A 16,397-nucleotide genomic window follows, 5' to 3' on the forward strand; every position below is an offset into this window, starting at 1 on the left:
CTGACAATGTACAATTGAAAAACATAATTTTAATTAACTGTCTAATGAAGTTAAACCAGGAGACTGGAAGAAGCTCCTGAAGCTGCTGTTCCTCTTTGCCTTAAGGAATTTGACTTGCTGCTTCTTCCAAATCCAGTAACAAAACTTTGCACATCATTTCTGCATGAAGCACCTCACTTAGATAGGGCAGAGCTGGACAAGCAGCAGCGGCCACTTCTGCAAGGGGAAAGTCCTTTGTGGGGATTCAGCTTTCTAAGAAAAGGGTCAGATGATGCTGTTCCTCTGACTCTACTGCATGTGCCAGCTCTGCCTTGGATGCTCACGTCAGGAGTTCACAGCAGAGATATTATTCAGAAACAACTTTTACTACCATGGTTCTTCATTTCTGTGCAGCTCTGGCAACTACATATGTGCTACCCACACAGCATACAAAATAGAACCCTCTGCTTTCCACTCTTTTACTATAAATCTCTTTTTTTGTTTGTTTGTTTTTCATGGCTGAGCATCCATTCAGAAGAGCCAAACAGAATTTCAGAAAACATTCATTAAGTAAGTTTCCCTCGGTAAAATCCTTAACCATTCCAACCAAGCAAGTTTTTGATTTGTAGCATCTTTAATATAAAAATAAAAAAATGATGGGCAAGAGTGTGGCAAGGGCAAGTGACAGCCTCAGAAAGGAATATTGCATATATTCTAATGATCCAGAAGCCCATGACAGCAAAACGGAGCTTGCTTTCCCAGTGAAAGCTACCTGGCTCAATCAGAGGACAACAACAGCGCGAAGCTCTTAAATTCCTCCATGAGATTGCATTATTTAAATATAAAAAGGAGAGGGGTAGGGATACAAAGCATGGAGCAACCACAACCAAGAAAACCTAGCCACAACAAAAATATGGATACTACAAACAGACTTCACGCAAGCTTCTTCACACACATACAGCACAGGGGAAAATTCCTGGTATTAACAAAGAACATGCAGAGAGGTCTATGCTGAACCAAGGAAGAAATCCTGAATGAGCTTGTACAGGGAAGGGGGTGAACATAGAGATTCCCCCTTCCATTTAAAAGACTACTGTGTCAAACACCATCAACAACATCTCAAAAGTTACATTAGCTAACTATTTCATGGCTTGATCCATGTAAGATAGGAAAGGATAGGACAGAACAAGACAGGATAGAGTAGGATATTTCAGTTGGAAGAGACCTAGAATAATCACCTAGTCCAACCACCGGACCAAAAGTTAAAGCATGTTATTAAGGGCATTGTCCAAATCCCTCTTAAACACTGATAGGCTTGGGGCATCAACCACCTCTCTAGGAAGCTTGTTCCAGGGTTTGACCACCCTCTCAGTAAAAAAAAAAGTTTCCTAATATCATCTGAACCTTCCTGGTGCAGCTTTGAACCATTCTCAAAGGAAAATCTGCTGTAAATTTCAACACTAGGATTTTATAGACTGAAGCAGAAGGGATGAGAACAGCCCTGCAGATTGGTCAAGTAAGAACAGGATGAACAGAATAAGCACATTCAGATGGCCTTTACTGCGCCATGGCAAGGTTGCTACAATTCACATCAATATCACTTCCCCGAAGATGAGCTCAACTTTCAGAGGTTGCAGAAACACTGCAAAAGGGATTAGTGCATAACAGACCAGGTAATAAGATATTCCCTCCCATGAATATAGGGAGGTAATAGCTATTTATTTCCTAAGTCATGTAGCATCTTCCAAATTTTCCAGTTATATTTCATTATGAGCAAGTGTGGTAAGACATTTCATAGTAAGCAAGCACTGGTGAAAGCCTAGACTAAGTAGCTTCTTGCTGTAAGGGGCTATTACTGCTGTAGGAAAAGATATGCATATGAACAGAACCATACTACTTTGCAAGAGATATAAAACTAAAGCAAAACACTCACAGCTAAACAAGCTTTCTATAGAAATTTAACGTTCCAGGTTAACGCTTGTTCATAATTCCTATCTGAGATTTTAACCAGAGGTTAATTTTGTTGGTAAGCTATAAGCAATAGCTTTGCACACACACACACTCTTACTAGCTGGGGTTACCTTGAGCTTCTTGGACATGCAGACACTGACCATGCTCAGAATCGGTTTGGGGTTTTTCGTCTGTGACTCACCAATAGCTATGGCCCAGTAAACTTCTGATCCATTCAATAACTCACCACATGCAATGGCAGAGTAAACCTGTGAGCCTGGAACTTGAAGTAAAATTCGAAATGGAGCAACGCGTGCGTTAGAGTCTAACACAGCATCCAGTGCACCAACCAAGCGACCTGCAAAGAAAAATGGGGGAAAAGAGAATCAGCACCCACTTCTACTTTTGTAGCCTACAACTCTTCTTGCATCTAAAGCAGTAAAATTAAAATACAGAATGTAACGATAACAGTTCTTCCCCTATTTTGTGCTGTGATGTACAGATGCTCAAAATGCAAAAGGCAAACCAGATTAGAAGATCAAAAGCATATCAAGTTCTTCATGTTTTCCAGTTTTGTTTCATATATATGTATATAATCACAGAACTGAAGTGGAAAGACCTGAGGGTATCTGAAGAAGTTACCATTCCAGGCCGACTCTGAAGCTGGATAAATACACCTGTGCCATAAGCGGTGTTTGCCTAACCTGTTCTTCAAAACCTCCCACAACCAAGATGCAACAACTTCCCTGGCTAGCCTCTTCTACTATTTTCATTAAGCATTCTTACAGCAAAACAAACAAACAAACAAACAAACAAGCAAGCCAACCACTACAATCTTAAACTTCCTTGCAGGAAATTAAGCCTGCTTCCCAGAATATGGAGAGTAATTGGCCACAGGCATTTCTGATGTAAATGTATGGTGTACTGAAAAAATATCATCACAGTTGCTCATGCTTTAATGACTTCTCTTTTTCTAAATAAACCTCAATCACCTTATCTCATCCTTATGGGTCGTATTTTTCAAACAGCTCATTGTTCTTGAGTTTAAACTGGAATCTCTTGAACTTATCTTTAAGTGTGACACTCCAAACTGGACATGATGCTCACTACCAGTAAGGTCTCACCCATCAGAACAGTGGAAAATCACCTCCTGTATATTACATACACACCACCACATTCAAGAAAGCTTGCAGCAGTATCCCACTTGAGTTCTCCATTCCATCACTTAAGTGATTAATGGAAGCAGTAAAATGAGACCTACTAACTTCCCACTTGAAATGCCTTCTCATTTGGGACAATAAACAAGCCATGACTAATTAATTTGAGCACAGCACAACAAAGCAGCAGTGCAACCACTTTCTGGTCTAGAAGGTGTAAGAAGCTCACATGGAACAGCATCAAAAAACTTCCAAGAGCGAAGCAAATTATATTAAGTACATCCTCCTTGCATTCACACATGCTGTTGATGATACTTTCAAAGCTAAGCAGAAATTGGACACAGTATGTTTTAAAACTGTACGATCCGATATTATTTGGCACCAGCTTGCTTCTCAGCTAAATACATGTCAAGATATACCTATCTGTTTAGAATGGAGACCCAAGTTTGCAACACCAGAAAATTCTAACTGCTCTCCTGCAACTTCAAGATAAAGACAAAAAAATTCATCCAAGAATAAAAGGTAGCAAATTATACACACTCGCAGAAAACAGAATGCCAATTTCAGTGTGCCACCTTCCAAATGGCTGGACTAAAGCCAGTAAGATAGAATCAAACGATGCAGGGAACAGAAGTAGGGCTTAACTTCCAAATTTCAAAAGACTTGAGACATTACAAGAAAGAAAAGCAATAAGAAACTTATGAAGTGTTGTGCATGTTTTCCCATGATGATAGATCCAGGAGAAAGATTTCTTTTTCATTTCACTAAAGCAATGAAGCAACAGAAAAAAGTCAACTAACAGTAAGTGCTACCAAAATCCCAACAGAATGCTTAATGAACACCTGATTTGTGAAACACTTTACAAAAATTAAAGAAAAAAAAACAACCAAACATGAAAGAACAGAAGTAGCTCCACAATTTTGGGTTTACTTCTTGGCCTGTGCAAAATTAATTCCCTTTTCTGTTCCTGAATAACTGGCCAGAAAAACCAATTCCTCTTCTTACTGTTTACTTCTGCTTACAATTTCCATTTTGCTTACCAACTATTAAAAACACGAAGTTTCGTCCTTCAACTGTGCCAAAAAAAAACAAACCAAAAAACACCTCCCATGTTTAAACTACACATAGCTAAAATATTAACTAAGGATGACAAAGAGGAGCCAGAATTAAGAATCAAAGAGAAGGATAAAAAAGAGCATGGGTGTCAGGATACGTGCCAGAATAAAGCCTGAGCACCCCAGCCACACACCAGGAGTCCCTGCAAGGGTTTCCCAAGGGCACTGCACCCTATACCTCAATCACCTGGAGCCGGTGTTGTGGCTGATCAGGATCCCACACTGTCCTCTGCCAAGGGAGGCCTGGGTTGCTCCAGAAGGGACATTGGATGGGGGTTGCAGGAGAACACTGCTAAAAACAAGCCTGGCAAACACAGAGCAGCACCCTTGTTCAGCAGGGCCCCGGCACAGTGGTTTAGCACCAGAAATTCTGCAGTTCAGCTGCAGGTGAAGTTGCTGCTTAAGAGCTGGAAAGTAAAGGGGAGACTGGGAAGGGAGGGGTGGAATTACTAACAGTGCATTACTAATACTAACAGGAGCATAAAAAGGATTCAACACTAAGAAATACATCCAAGCTTACTATGATAATTTGGCTGAAACTGAAGTAGCATTGAAATCACTAAATCTAGAGAGAAATCTTTTCCAATGTGAGTTGCCCCGTACTCATTTGGAGCAACCTTCGACTTGTAACACTTGTGTTAGGCTTCTCACTGAAGCACAGAAAAATAAACAACCTGAAAACACCTGGACAAACAAGCAAACAAGAAACTTTACACAGTACACTGATTTTGAAAGACGCTTTGAAAAATGCCTAGCTTGTGAGCAAGCACCTTCCTAACAAAATGTTCTAACAGCTTGCTCCATTGAAGGGTCTCTTATAGAATGGGTCTGTTTATAAAATAAAAGGGTCTCTGGCTCAAGGTATCTATAAATTATATAAAGGGTCTCTGGCTCACATGTTTATGCATTAGCATGCCTTCAGTTAGGATGTAGCAGACCTCCTCCCTATCACAGACAACAGTGAAACCACTTATACCTCCAGGACAGTCGAAAAAAAAATAAAAGAAAACAGAAGAAGAGGAGCTGGGGGAAAGAGAGCAGAACTGCCGCACTGGTTTCCTTCTCAAAATTCTCACCACTTTGTGTTTGGGTCTTATTTTACTCTATATGTGCCAAGATTTTGGGAAGGAACTTAAAATCCAGAGTACCTCTTTCCCTTTAACAAGTCACTCTACCAACTCCTCACTTGCTTTTTAACCCCTCAAGACACAGAAGTATTTCAGGAAAGCAGTTAACTATGCAGCAACTGCACTAAGGAAAGCTACAGAAGCAGGTTTGCAAAGCCTCCTGCTAAAGACCACTGACAGAACGTTGCAGGTCCCTTAAAAGCTACAAGTGTCTTCACACAGAAAGAGCATTCCCAGGCTATAATTCATATGCAATTTCAGGTGTAACATATATTTCTGACAAATATGGAGGAGAGGACAGAAGAGGTGGAAAAGGACACAATTCTACTGAAATTACATGCTTCTCAATAAACCTGATTACTTTAGCTGTAAAATGGGTTTTAGGTAGAGGGAACATCTATTTATATTTTTTTTTCAGAATTAAGTCTATGAAATAACTCTGGCAAACTTGCTACAAATTCCACACCTTACTTGGTAGTTTTTATTTCACTGAAACATCTACTTTTGTGCATATTTTATTGCTTCAATACTGGAAATTGGAACATCTCGAAGTAAAACAAGAGTGTTGTACTTCTAATTGTAAATCGATTTTTATCAAATATATCACCTGTCTTACAGACACAATGCCACAAATAAACTCAAGTACAGGAATTAGCCAGGAACCACCTCAAATCCTCCAACAGGCAAGGACTATTTTCCTTTTACAGAGGTCAATCTGTAACCAAATGGGATACAAACAGGGCACCATGCACAATGAACCTGCTGAGAATTTCTTCACAAAAAGAAAAGAAAAAAAAAGGCAAGGTTATTAAATAACGATTGGACTCTCAAATGAACTGAAGTGCACCACTCTTCTTCTCTAAACACATAGTTCCTTATACGCCCCCAGAAAGATAAAAGATCCAATTACAAGTTATCCTGTGCCATGCTCAGAACTAATCTAGGAAAAGGAACATGTTTACAGTAAGTTAATCTAACACCAATTTCTATCAAACATACTGTATCTTTCAAACTAAAGAATGCATGCTCCCTTCCCAGATCAGCATTAAATTACTCACTTGGTATCTCAAAAATTCTTTTAAACTTCTGAGACACACTGGGCAGAGAGTGATTAAAGCTGAACTCAAACCAAAAACAGGAATTGAAAGACCGTCTATTATTTCCATATTTTGGGACAATACACAAGAGACAGTCCAAAGCACTAACAATTCTGCCCAGCTGAACATGAATTAAGGTACCATCTACATAGAGCAAGATGATTTCTGCTTCCTTCCATCATACTTTAAAGGTCTTAAAGGGAAATTTTTCAGAACTACTCAAACGCCTTCCCATAAATGGGTTGGTGACTTCAGCAGCTAAGCCATGTTGCAAGACAGAGAGACCTGGACCCATCCCTTAAGAGCGTGGGTCCAATAAATTAATAAAATCTGCAGGAAAAAAAAAAACAACAAACAAAAAAAAAGGGCAAAAGGCCAAAGCTGCTACTGCTTTGGGGGGTGAAACAAACAAACGCAAACAGTTAAATCTAAAGCTAAGTGACCAGGAAGCACGCCGTACCATAACACTAAGCAATGTTACCCTTATAGTTTTACTTTGTTTTTAAATAAGACAACTGGCCCCCACAGAGAGGATCTTTTGTTTAACACAAACCTGTAAATTCATTGTAAAGTGGGAGGTGAAGGTCAGTGTAGTTCAAAGAAGCAATAACGTGGTATCTGCAATTAGCTGGTAAGAATTTCTGACAGCACTTTTAAAAGCTGGGGAGCAGCTGTGTGGACACAAGGCACAAAGAGGCACCTCTTCCCACCCATGTGCCACAGCCCTGAAGCTCACAAACCAAGCACTTGCACCTGCTGCCCCAAAACCAAAGGGGCTACATGAAGACAGTCCCACCTGCATCTCAAGCATCCTGGCAAGCAGCTATAGCCACCAAACAAGCAAACTGACCACTGCAGAAATCTAAAGCAGAGAGAAAACTGCCTTTCTACTTCTTCTTGGTCTACTTGGAAAAGAAAGACTTGAGGTTTCCATTGCACCTGAGAGCCGCAGAGCTGGACAAGGCGTGCTTTAAGAACATCTGCCAAATCAAGCCTTTACAAGAAAACAGGCAGAGGACCTTCACCACAGTACCTGGACACAAATTCTGCCAAGATGCTCAGATCCTCCAAAGCTGAGGAGGCTGCTTTTGGCCACTTCTGAAGGTCTTAAAAACGGTGGCACCACACAGTATCCAGAGATGCAGTGACAGCTTGCTGGCTGCTCTGCAGGGCCATGCAGAAGTACAGTTGGTGGCTATGCTTATCTGAATCATGCCAAAGATCTCTTTTAAATACTCCTACCCACTTTTTCAGTCATGCTCCAGGGAGACCTTATAGCAGCCTTCCAGTACATAAAAGGGGCCCATAGGAAAGCGAGATGTGGGCTCTTTATCAGGAAGTGCAGTGACAGGACAGGGGGTAACAGTTTTAAGCTGAAAGAGGGGAGATTTAGATTAGACATTAGGAAGCATTTTTTTTTTACTGTGAGGGTAGTGAGGCACTGGAACAGATCGCCCAGAAAAATCATGGATGCCCCATACCTGGAGGTGTTCAAGACCAGGTTTGATGAGGCTTTGAGCAACCTGATCGAGTGGAAGGTGTCCCTGCCCATGGCAGAGTGGTTGGAACTGGATGATCTTTAAGATCCCTTCCAACCCAAACCATTCTGTGATTCTATTATTCCATTATTTCGGTAAGACAAACCCACCAAACTGAGAGACTTATGCCATAGCCCAGCACCCTGCCAAGGTCCCATCCCAGAACAAAGCCACATAAAGCGTGCCTCTGAATTCATCCTCGGGCGCTCACTGCTGCTCACAACTTCTGCTCCTCCACTGGAAAGCTAGGGGCTGAAACGAAAACAAGCCCAGGTAGCAAATGCAGCAGTTTGACAAAATGAATGTTTTACCCAAAAGGAGAAAGCTGTTCCCAGGAAGTAGAAAGAGCTAACAGTACAGGCTGCTTCCTAGAAGATACAGTTTCACAAGGAGAGTTAAGAGCTGCAAGAGGCACTTTAAGCTGTTGATGCATGCAAACTGGGAGAAAAGAGCATATCAAACAATTCAGATGATCGTAAGAATAAAGTTGGGTTTTTTTTTAGGACAGTGAAATTGAACTAACAGCTTCAATAAATCAGAATTAATCTCTGCTCTTTGAGGCAGAGAAGCACTCCATACCCTGAATCCTAATTACACTTCTTGACATAGTTTCCTCCATCTCACAATGATTTGCAAACAATTAGAGTCTCACAATATCCATGGCAGGAAGCAATTAGCTGCATTAGAGGTGGTGAGCAAACTGGCTGAATGAAAACCTACCACCAGGCCAGGCAGAACCGTGAGGGACACGTGATTGTCCCTGTTCCCCAGCTGCCCACCAATCCCGTGCTCCAATTGCAGCAGAAAGGCAATTTTCACATAAACCAGGACAACCTCAGCCTAAAGGGCTATTGGGTTGCTCTCCTGGCTCTGCAAGGCATCTTAGCAACTCTTCCTGGGAGCAATGTCCTTGCTGAGAGAGGGATGGTGTGGTATATGAAGCTGGCTCCCACCTAGCCTCAACCTCTCCACCCCACAGAAGCCCTCACTGCCAACCATGACCCCAGCACTGGCCCAAGGCAAGACCCAGAGCTGAAATGCACTGAGGACAACCACTGTGTTCATCCTCACCTCTTAGAGCCCAGCTTGAGAGCACAGCTCATCCAATAGGCAGTAGGCATTACAGGCTAGAGTGAAGGATTTCAAGAAGCACCGAGATAGGATACAGACCAGGACAGTGAGCATAAAGCTACTGCTGGCCAGTGGTGGCCCCCAGCATAAAAATTTGGGGACATCTCCAAGCCTTTCATACCATCTTGATCTGATTTCTCTAAAAGTTCAAAACTCAGATATTTAACAAGTTGCTACTTTCACACAGGCCTCCATAAAATGCACGTTTTTGCTGGGTAAGAGCATCCTCAGTTATGCAAGGCCAATCGTGACAGTGGCTCAATGTCTTGGCTTTGCTGAATTCTGCAAAACTATATAAACAGGTTTTGATACAATACAGCACCCATGAAAGAGTACTTATTATTCTTCCGCACCAAAAAAGTTGCAGAACTTAGGCAAGTACATAAGAAAAAGGATGAAGGAGGACTCCTCCAGAGGGCTATAGGATGACTGAATTTCCTTTGTGCTAATAAAAGCTCACCACACTTGAAGATAAGCAAATACAACATTAGATTTCAACGTAAAAGCCTAATGCTCCAAACATTTAATCAGTCAGGGAAATATTAACATTCAAGCCCTTACATTACTTCCAGCATGGGCTTTGTCAGATCAAACACTGCCACTATGTAAATTGGCTTGTGTTGTGTTGTTCTTTTTTTAATCTGGCATGTAAAAATGAATTGAAACAAATTGTTTAATCATTATTCCTCAGTCCCAGCACTCTGGGCAAGCTGGACACAAGAAACGAGGCCAGTTTGGATATTTCACTGTGGAAGTCGGTGTCCTGTGGTCCTCATGACTCCCCTATCCCCATGTGAGATCCTGAGACCTTGCCCTGGCATCAGATCATCGCATAGGGAGGGACTCAAGGCCACCCTGGGGAAAGAGACATGAACTGAATGGTGCACTTGCTCTCCCAGGACAGCAGAAACGATGCCACAGCCCTGAGGCACTGGTTATTTCTCTTCACCCCTGCTTCCCCATGGGCCATTTCCCCAGGCAGGCAGGCTGTGGTGGCAGGGCTCTCACAGCTGCTTATCTCAGTCCTTTGCCACCAGCCTGGGTTAGGCTCACCCTATTTTTATAGCCCTGAAGGCCACAGAGCCAAATGCTTCAATTCTCACGTTACAAGCAAACATATTTGACGCTGTTTTCCACCTGAAAACAGACAAGAAAAGAAGGTGGGACACACAAGCTACTGCTGTGGTCCCATAAAAGACCTGGACATGGGACTCTACTTGGGGCATATAAAAAAATAAGTCTCTTTCATATTTTGTGGGTGCTATAAATAACACCAAAGAGATCGATGTAGCATTACTTAAACTCTGCCACCACAGACGCGCTCAATTATTTTACGAGGAAGACGTTTTTAAGATGCAGGTGGTGAGGCAGGTTGCCCAGATGTGGATGCCCCATCCCTGTTCAAGGGCAAGCTGGATGGGGCTTCGAGCAGCCTGATCTGGTGGAAGGTGTCCTTACCCATGGCACATTGTTGGACTAGATGATTTTTGAAGGTCCCTCCCAATCCAAACCATTCTGTCATTTTCCTGCCTTTTTCAGTGCTGTTTGGCTTCTGTGACACAAAAATAAAAAGCCATCATAGCTGCTCACTGGATTGCAGTGTTGAGGTGGCTGGTGCTCAGTCTCTAAGCAGACACAGCTCCGAATCCCTTCTCCATGAACTGGTACACCTTCACCTTTAATAATAGTATTTAACAGAACGATAGGATTTCAACACAAGCACATGTGCTTCACTTAACCCATCTGAGCATCACTGTGCCTTAGGAGCAGGAAACCCACTCCAGAAAGGCAAGCAGAGGGAGCCAGAGCAGTACACACAGTTCAAGAGGATGGGGGAATCAGGGTGCCCAGCTTTGCAGGTGGGAACCTGCCCCTCTGGCTCCTATCCCTCCTTCTAGATCAGGCCTTGTGGCCAAACGCTCTGATGGAGAAGCCACTCTCTTGAGAAAGAGCTTAGAAGCATCTGTTCTCCTTAAAAAATGTTACAGTAAAATAAAGAGAAAAAAAAAAAGAATAAAAGGGGGAAGAAACCTACTGATCTGAATTCCAGCTCTGGGCAAGGCTAGATAACACTTTGACTTGAGTCCAAGCTTTCAGTAAACTATTTGGATTTCCCCCTTTCCTTGTACAAGGCTTCAGAAAGAGCTCTTCCTTAAGAAAACAAAGCCATGAATACAGACAGTGAGAACTACTAAAATCCTTTATTAACACCATTACTGAGGCTTCTTCCTCTCCTCAGTCTCCTGTGTTTAAAATAACAGCTTGTTTGTTTGTTTGTTTTTAATTAGACCTCAGATTCAGCCTTTTTCTATCAGTAACTTGTTTTGGTATCTTGGACAAAATTTAAGATGAAAAGGCAAGCTGTTTTGAAGACTGTATTAGTGCAGACCTTTTCATATGTTATTCATTTTGTCCTTCACTCCTCCAAAAGACTCATATGCAGAAGATGCTTCTTTTGCCAGTGTATTTTTTTATATTTAAAGCTGTGAATCTTAAAGGCTTATATGAGCTGAAGGAGAAATTCAATTTCTTTTCAAAACGTTCGTCCTCTGTGAGTTGCAAACAATGCAAGACCACAACCAGCTTGCAAAGTGCCTAGAGCTGAAAATGGAGGCTGGAAGAATATTAGGGGGAAATATCGTAACTAAATTAAAAATACAGGTAAGACAGGAATAAAACATAATCTTTTATTGATCTACTTCAAACAAGAAGTGAAAGAAGCACTGTAGCTCAAAAAAGTAAAGAAAAAAAAGCTGCTTGAAACCAGTTCATTTTAAAGCTTTATTTAATCGTATTTATAAAAGGGAAAATTCACAAGTATTTAAAGGAATCCTAAGTGGGCTTTTGTCTCCTAAGAGCACGCAATGTGAAGTACCATGTAAACAGCAACTGTAAAGCTAGCTACTTGGGAAGAGGGAAAACCTATTCTTAGTCCAGTGCCAGTGATGAAATCATTCCCAACACCTCCTAGAACAAGCAGTCTCGCTGTCAAAACGCACAAAACTAATCTAATCAAACAGGAAGGTGGATGAAGCTTTCATCATCCCCTAATAAAAATGAAAGTAGAGATTCACATGCAGGCTAAACTATCTTGCATTATTCTGCCATAAGGGATTTGATGGTACTTTTGACTACTAATGGCATCTCAAGCTTATCACTAATATGTAACTTCAGAACCAAAGATATCAGCAAGTACAAATCAAATCAATTTTGATCTATTAGTCATGGCTACATGACAAGTCTTTTTGCAAGGACTGCTAAAGAGATCTCCAATTAGGCAAAAATATCCCCAGAACTGATAGAAATTGCTGAGCTAAATAATTTTTTTAAATCTATAATCAGTTTTAGAATAAGTAATTCATTAAAAAACTATAATCCCATTTCTGTAATTTCTAAAGCATTACAAATTTCCTTTCTAAGTCTCTAATCCAACAGAATTCTCATGTAGACATCCAGGTAAAGTGGCAAGTTAAACATTTACTTGAAAAGCATACCCCTCAGGAAGACAGAAAGCAGAATTACTCTGGTCAGGTAATGAAGAGTTAAACACAGCCTCCATCGTTATTTCATACCCACTGCTTGCCAGCCCAGTGTGCATCCAGTAACTGCCCTAGGACGCAAATTAAATCACAGCTGTAAATATAGCGTCCCTCTTACAAACATCTGCTCAGAGTCTGACTAAAACACAGTACTCAAAGAAAGAAACGTAGATACGGAAGAAAAGCGCTTTTGTGTGAGAGACTTTGTCTAGTCCATTTTTCAGGAACTAAATCCACATAAAACATACCCTCCAGCTCTGCTAACTTAATGCTACGAAATGGATAAAATGGTAAGGAGAGAGAAGTGTCCTAGAAATACAAATTGTCATACAAATGGGAGAATAGGGCCATAAAACAGATGGCCTCTCACAGGATAAGTGCAAATACCATGTTCTAGTACCACACACAAGGGCAGCTCAGGTGTCGTACCCCTCCACCCCGTTTAAAGCAAATTACACCACAGGTGGTCCATTGCCCCATCTGAACTCTTTTATTTATGAAATTTAGTCTTCTGGGGGCTTTGTTCTGCTGACCACACACCAGTCTAACACAGCTTAAGGATATGCAGCCTCCTCCTCACTGGAAGAGCTTTTACCATGGCACCTGCTGCACAGGATCTTTAAATCTTTGAAGCTTCTACCCTTCCGTCACACTCAACTGTTATTGGCCAGGGCTCAAGTTACTAAAGGGAAAAGAAAACAGATATGGATATTGTTCTCACTTAAGCCTTGCTGCCCCAGGAAAACAAACAAAATCTTCTAACATTATAGCTCTATAGCTCAATAGACCATAATCTGAAATAGGGTAGTGCTCAATTGCCCTTTCTAACTATCATTTTAGAAAAGGTGGGTACTAATAAAGTGTCTCTAGGGAAAGGGAAGAATGAGGAGGTAGGCTTTGCACCAAAAGCAGTTACCAGCAAAGACCTGCTGTTTCGCAGTACAGGTCTCCACTTCACTTGTCCCAAGTAACAACTGTGAAAAAAAAAATTAAGCTATCCATCTAACTGCAGCTATGCTTAATGCTCCCCCATGCTTGTTTTTCTTGTTGATAGGACTCTAATTTCTAAGCCTTTTTAAATACAAACACTTCCAAATGGTTTAAGAGACTGTCAGAATTTGCAGCTGCCTTGAAAAAGTTGTCTGAGGCAGGAGCGGCTTTCCTTTGCCAGCCAAGAGAGATTTGTGCAAGCCTGTGCACTGTAGATTCGGCAAAATGATTCACCTGAAAGTTCACCAGAGAGAAAAGCAGTTTGTTTGGTTTAAGCTTGCAAATTTCTGCTGTGGAAAGCTCAGGCCCGAGGAGTTAACATTTGTGGATCTGAATCTCATGATTGTCCTGGACCTAAATCAAGCAGCTGTAAACAGCTATTTTTAACTCTGAAAATTAATCCACATCGTCCTCACCATCACAAAAGTGTGGCCTATAACTTCCACACAGCGGGGCAGGAGAAAACACAAGGGTAGAAGGTTGTTTAATTGGATAGCAAAACTTCCATTAACCTTATCGCAGCTAGCTTTTCATTAGCAAAACACTGATAATTCTGCCTTGGAGGATCTCATGTTAAGTTTTATGCTCTTTTAGTTCTCCACACCTAAGACAAGCTCTGACTTTAAAAAAAAAAAAAAACAACAAAACAACAATGCAGAATTACCAAGTGGCAAGGGTCAATGGTTCAGGAGCAAAGGGTTTTAATAAAATAAACATCAAACTAGGTAATGTAGCTTCTTAAACTGCCTAGAAAATATTAATTTTGACAGTACCCCACTGTTCTTTCAAATATACAAACCACTTAAAAATTCTGGTTTCTAAAAGGCACAAAACAGTCTTATCTGGTTTGAGATAAGAAATACACTGTTAATTACTTCTCCAAGGCCCTGTTTGTTTGAATTCAGTTGTAGATGACTTTGAACCAAAGGTTTGTCCCAAATCTCATATTCTACAACGTAAACAAGGCAACGCTCTTGTGGGAGTTGTTCACAGATCCACACTGCTGCAAGGGCCTGATCCTTGTTCTTCATATATATCCCGGGCAGCCTGATCTAGAGGGAGGTGTCCCTGCCCATCGCAGGCGGGTTGGAACTGGATGATCTTTAAGGTCCCTTCCAACCCAAACCATTCTGCGATCCTTCACTAGATGTATCTAGAGTGGCACACGGATTCAAAGTGCCTTAACTCCAGCCGTAGCGTGATTAATACAAAAAAAACCGAGTCAGAATCCACTTTTCCACGACCACGAATTAAGAACCCTCTCCCTGTAACGCACGGATCGGCCAGAAGTCCCCAAGAAGTCGCCTATAAACGTCACGGGGAGGGAGCGCAGGCGGCGGTGGGTCCGGAGGACGCGGCGCATCCCGGGTACCCGGCGCAGCCCCCCCGGCATCCCCGCATCTCCCACCGCCGGGACCCCTCTCCCGGGCCCCGATGGGGGATCCAGGGGCTGCAGGCAGCCCCGGGAGAAGCGGGCCGGACCTCAGTCGCGTTTAAGAGAGCGAAGCGAGCCGGCGCGGAGCGGCGAGAGGGGAAACCGAGCGGTTTCAGCGCTGCTCGAGGCTACGGCGGCGACTCCGGGGGAGGGGAAACCGGAGCCGGCGTCGCCCCTCGCCCGCCCCGCACCCCGTCCCCCCTAAACCGAGCCGGGCTGAACAAAGAGGCTGCCCCGGCGGGGTCCCCCCGGGCGGCGGAGCGGGGGAAGGAGGGCGCCCCGCCGAGCCCCCCGCGCCCCGGGTACCGGTGAAGCGGCCGCCGCCGTCCCCGTGTCCCCGGCGCCGCTGCAGGATGAAGTAGCCGCTGCTCTTCTGCGTGACCCACAGCTTCAGGGCGTTTTTCAGCAGCACCTCCTCGGGCTTCAGCCACATCTTTCCCCGCCTCGGAGTCTTTCTCTCTTTCTCTTTCTCTCTGTTTCTCCCCTCCCGAGCCCGCCTGCCCCGCGCCGCGCCCCGGGTCACATCGCCCCCCGCGGGATGCGCCGCGCCGGCTCCGGCTCCTGCTCCCTCCGAGCGGGCCCGGCCGCCGGGGAGGAGCCGAAGGCGGAGCCCGGGTGCTGGGCAGGCCTTCCCGGGGAGCCGGGGGGTGGGTTGCGCGGCCGGAGGCTCCGCGGAGCTCCGTGGCCGCGGGGACGCGCAGGGTGCGCACTGGCGCCGGGGATGGAGTGGGAGCTGTTTCTCCGCTTCGGAGGGGTCTCACGCAGCACAGCGGGGTTCCCACCGCACCCCGGGGTCCCGGCGTGTCCCGCTGCAGCGCGGTGACACCCGCTGGGGTCGGGGGAGGCACCCGCCGTTCTCTTTTTACAGCGCCTGCATCCCACTCCAGGTCCCCCCAGCCTGTGCGCCCCCGTGTCCCGGGGTCGGGATCCCCCGGGGGGACCCTGAAAACAACCAGAGGATCTTGGGGGTGGAAGGGACCTTCACAGGTCATCCCATCCCCACCCCACTCCCCGCCTTGTAGAAGCAAGGACATCTTTAACGCGTTAGAGGTGGCGGGGAGGAAAGGATGCGCTGGCTTCATCGGCGGGGAGCTCTGCTTCCCTGTTTTCTTCTGGAGCCCAGCTGAAGCCAGCTACTCGCTTTGATGTTTGAATGCCAGTGCTTGAAACCGAGTGTATCGACTGAAAAGTCAGAATCTTAATTTTACACGTTCCGGGGTTGGTTTTTTTGGTGGGTTGTGGGGTTTTTTGTTGGGTTTTTTTTTTTTTTCATTTAAGAAATTATTAGGCACTGCGTGTGGTTGAGTGGGTAGGATGGTTTGTGAACCCGCGCAAGTGG

The 16,397-nt window shown here is 43.8% G+C and overlaps 1 protein-coding gene across 2 annotated transcripts in view; it reads right to left on the bottom strand.

Annotated features, from left to right (window-relative positions):
* TBC1D8 (TBC1 domain family member 8) overlaps nucleotides 1-15,537 on the bottom strand; it is a 54,143-nt gene extending 38,606 nt beyond the window's left edge. Inside the window, exons 1-2 of one of the 2 annotated variants that reach the window (XM_069876609.1) lie at nucleotides 15,365-15,537; nucleotides 2,177-2,287 (exon numbers count right to left, since the gene is read on the bottom strand). In XM_069876609.1, the coding sequence (XP_069732710.1) occupies nucleotides 2,177-2,287; nucleotides 15,365-15,491 (238 nt within the window). In that variant the 5' untranslated portion in view covers nucleotides 15,492-15,537. Of the gene's footprint in view, nucleotides 1-2,131; nucleotides 2,288-15,364 lie in introns of both variants that reach the window. The other variant, XM_069876598.1, reaches the window with a different exon arrangement.
* Nucleotides 15,538-16,397: the final 860 nt, after the last annotated feature.

The sequence above is a fragment of the Phaenicophaeus curvirostris genome, chromosome 1 (assembly GCF_032191515.1).
Source record: "Phaenicophaeus curvirostris isolate KB17595 chromosome 1, BPBGC_Pcur_1.0, whole genome shotgun sequence".
Lineage (NCBI taxonomy): Eukaryota > Metazoa > Chordata > Aves > Cuculiformes > Cuculidae > Phaenicophaeus > Phaenicophaeus curvirostris.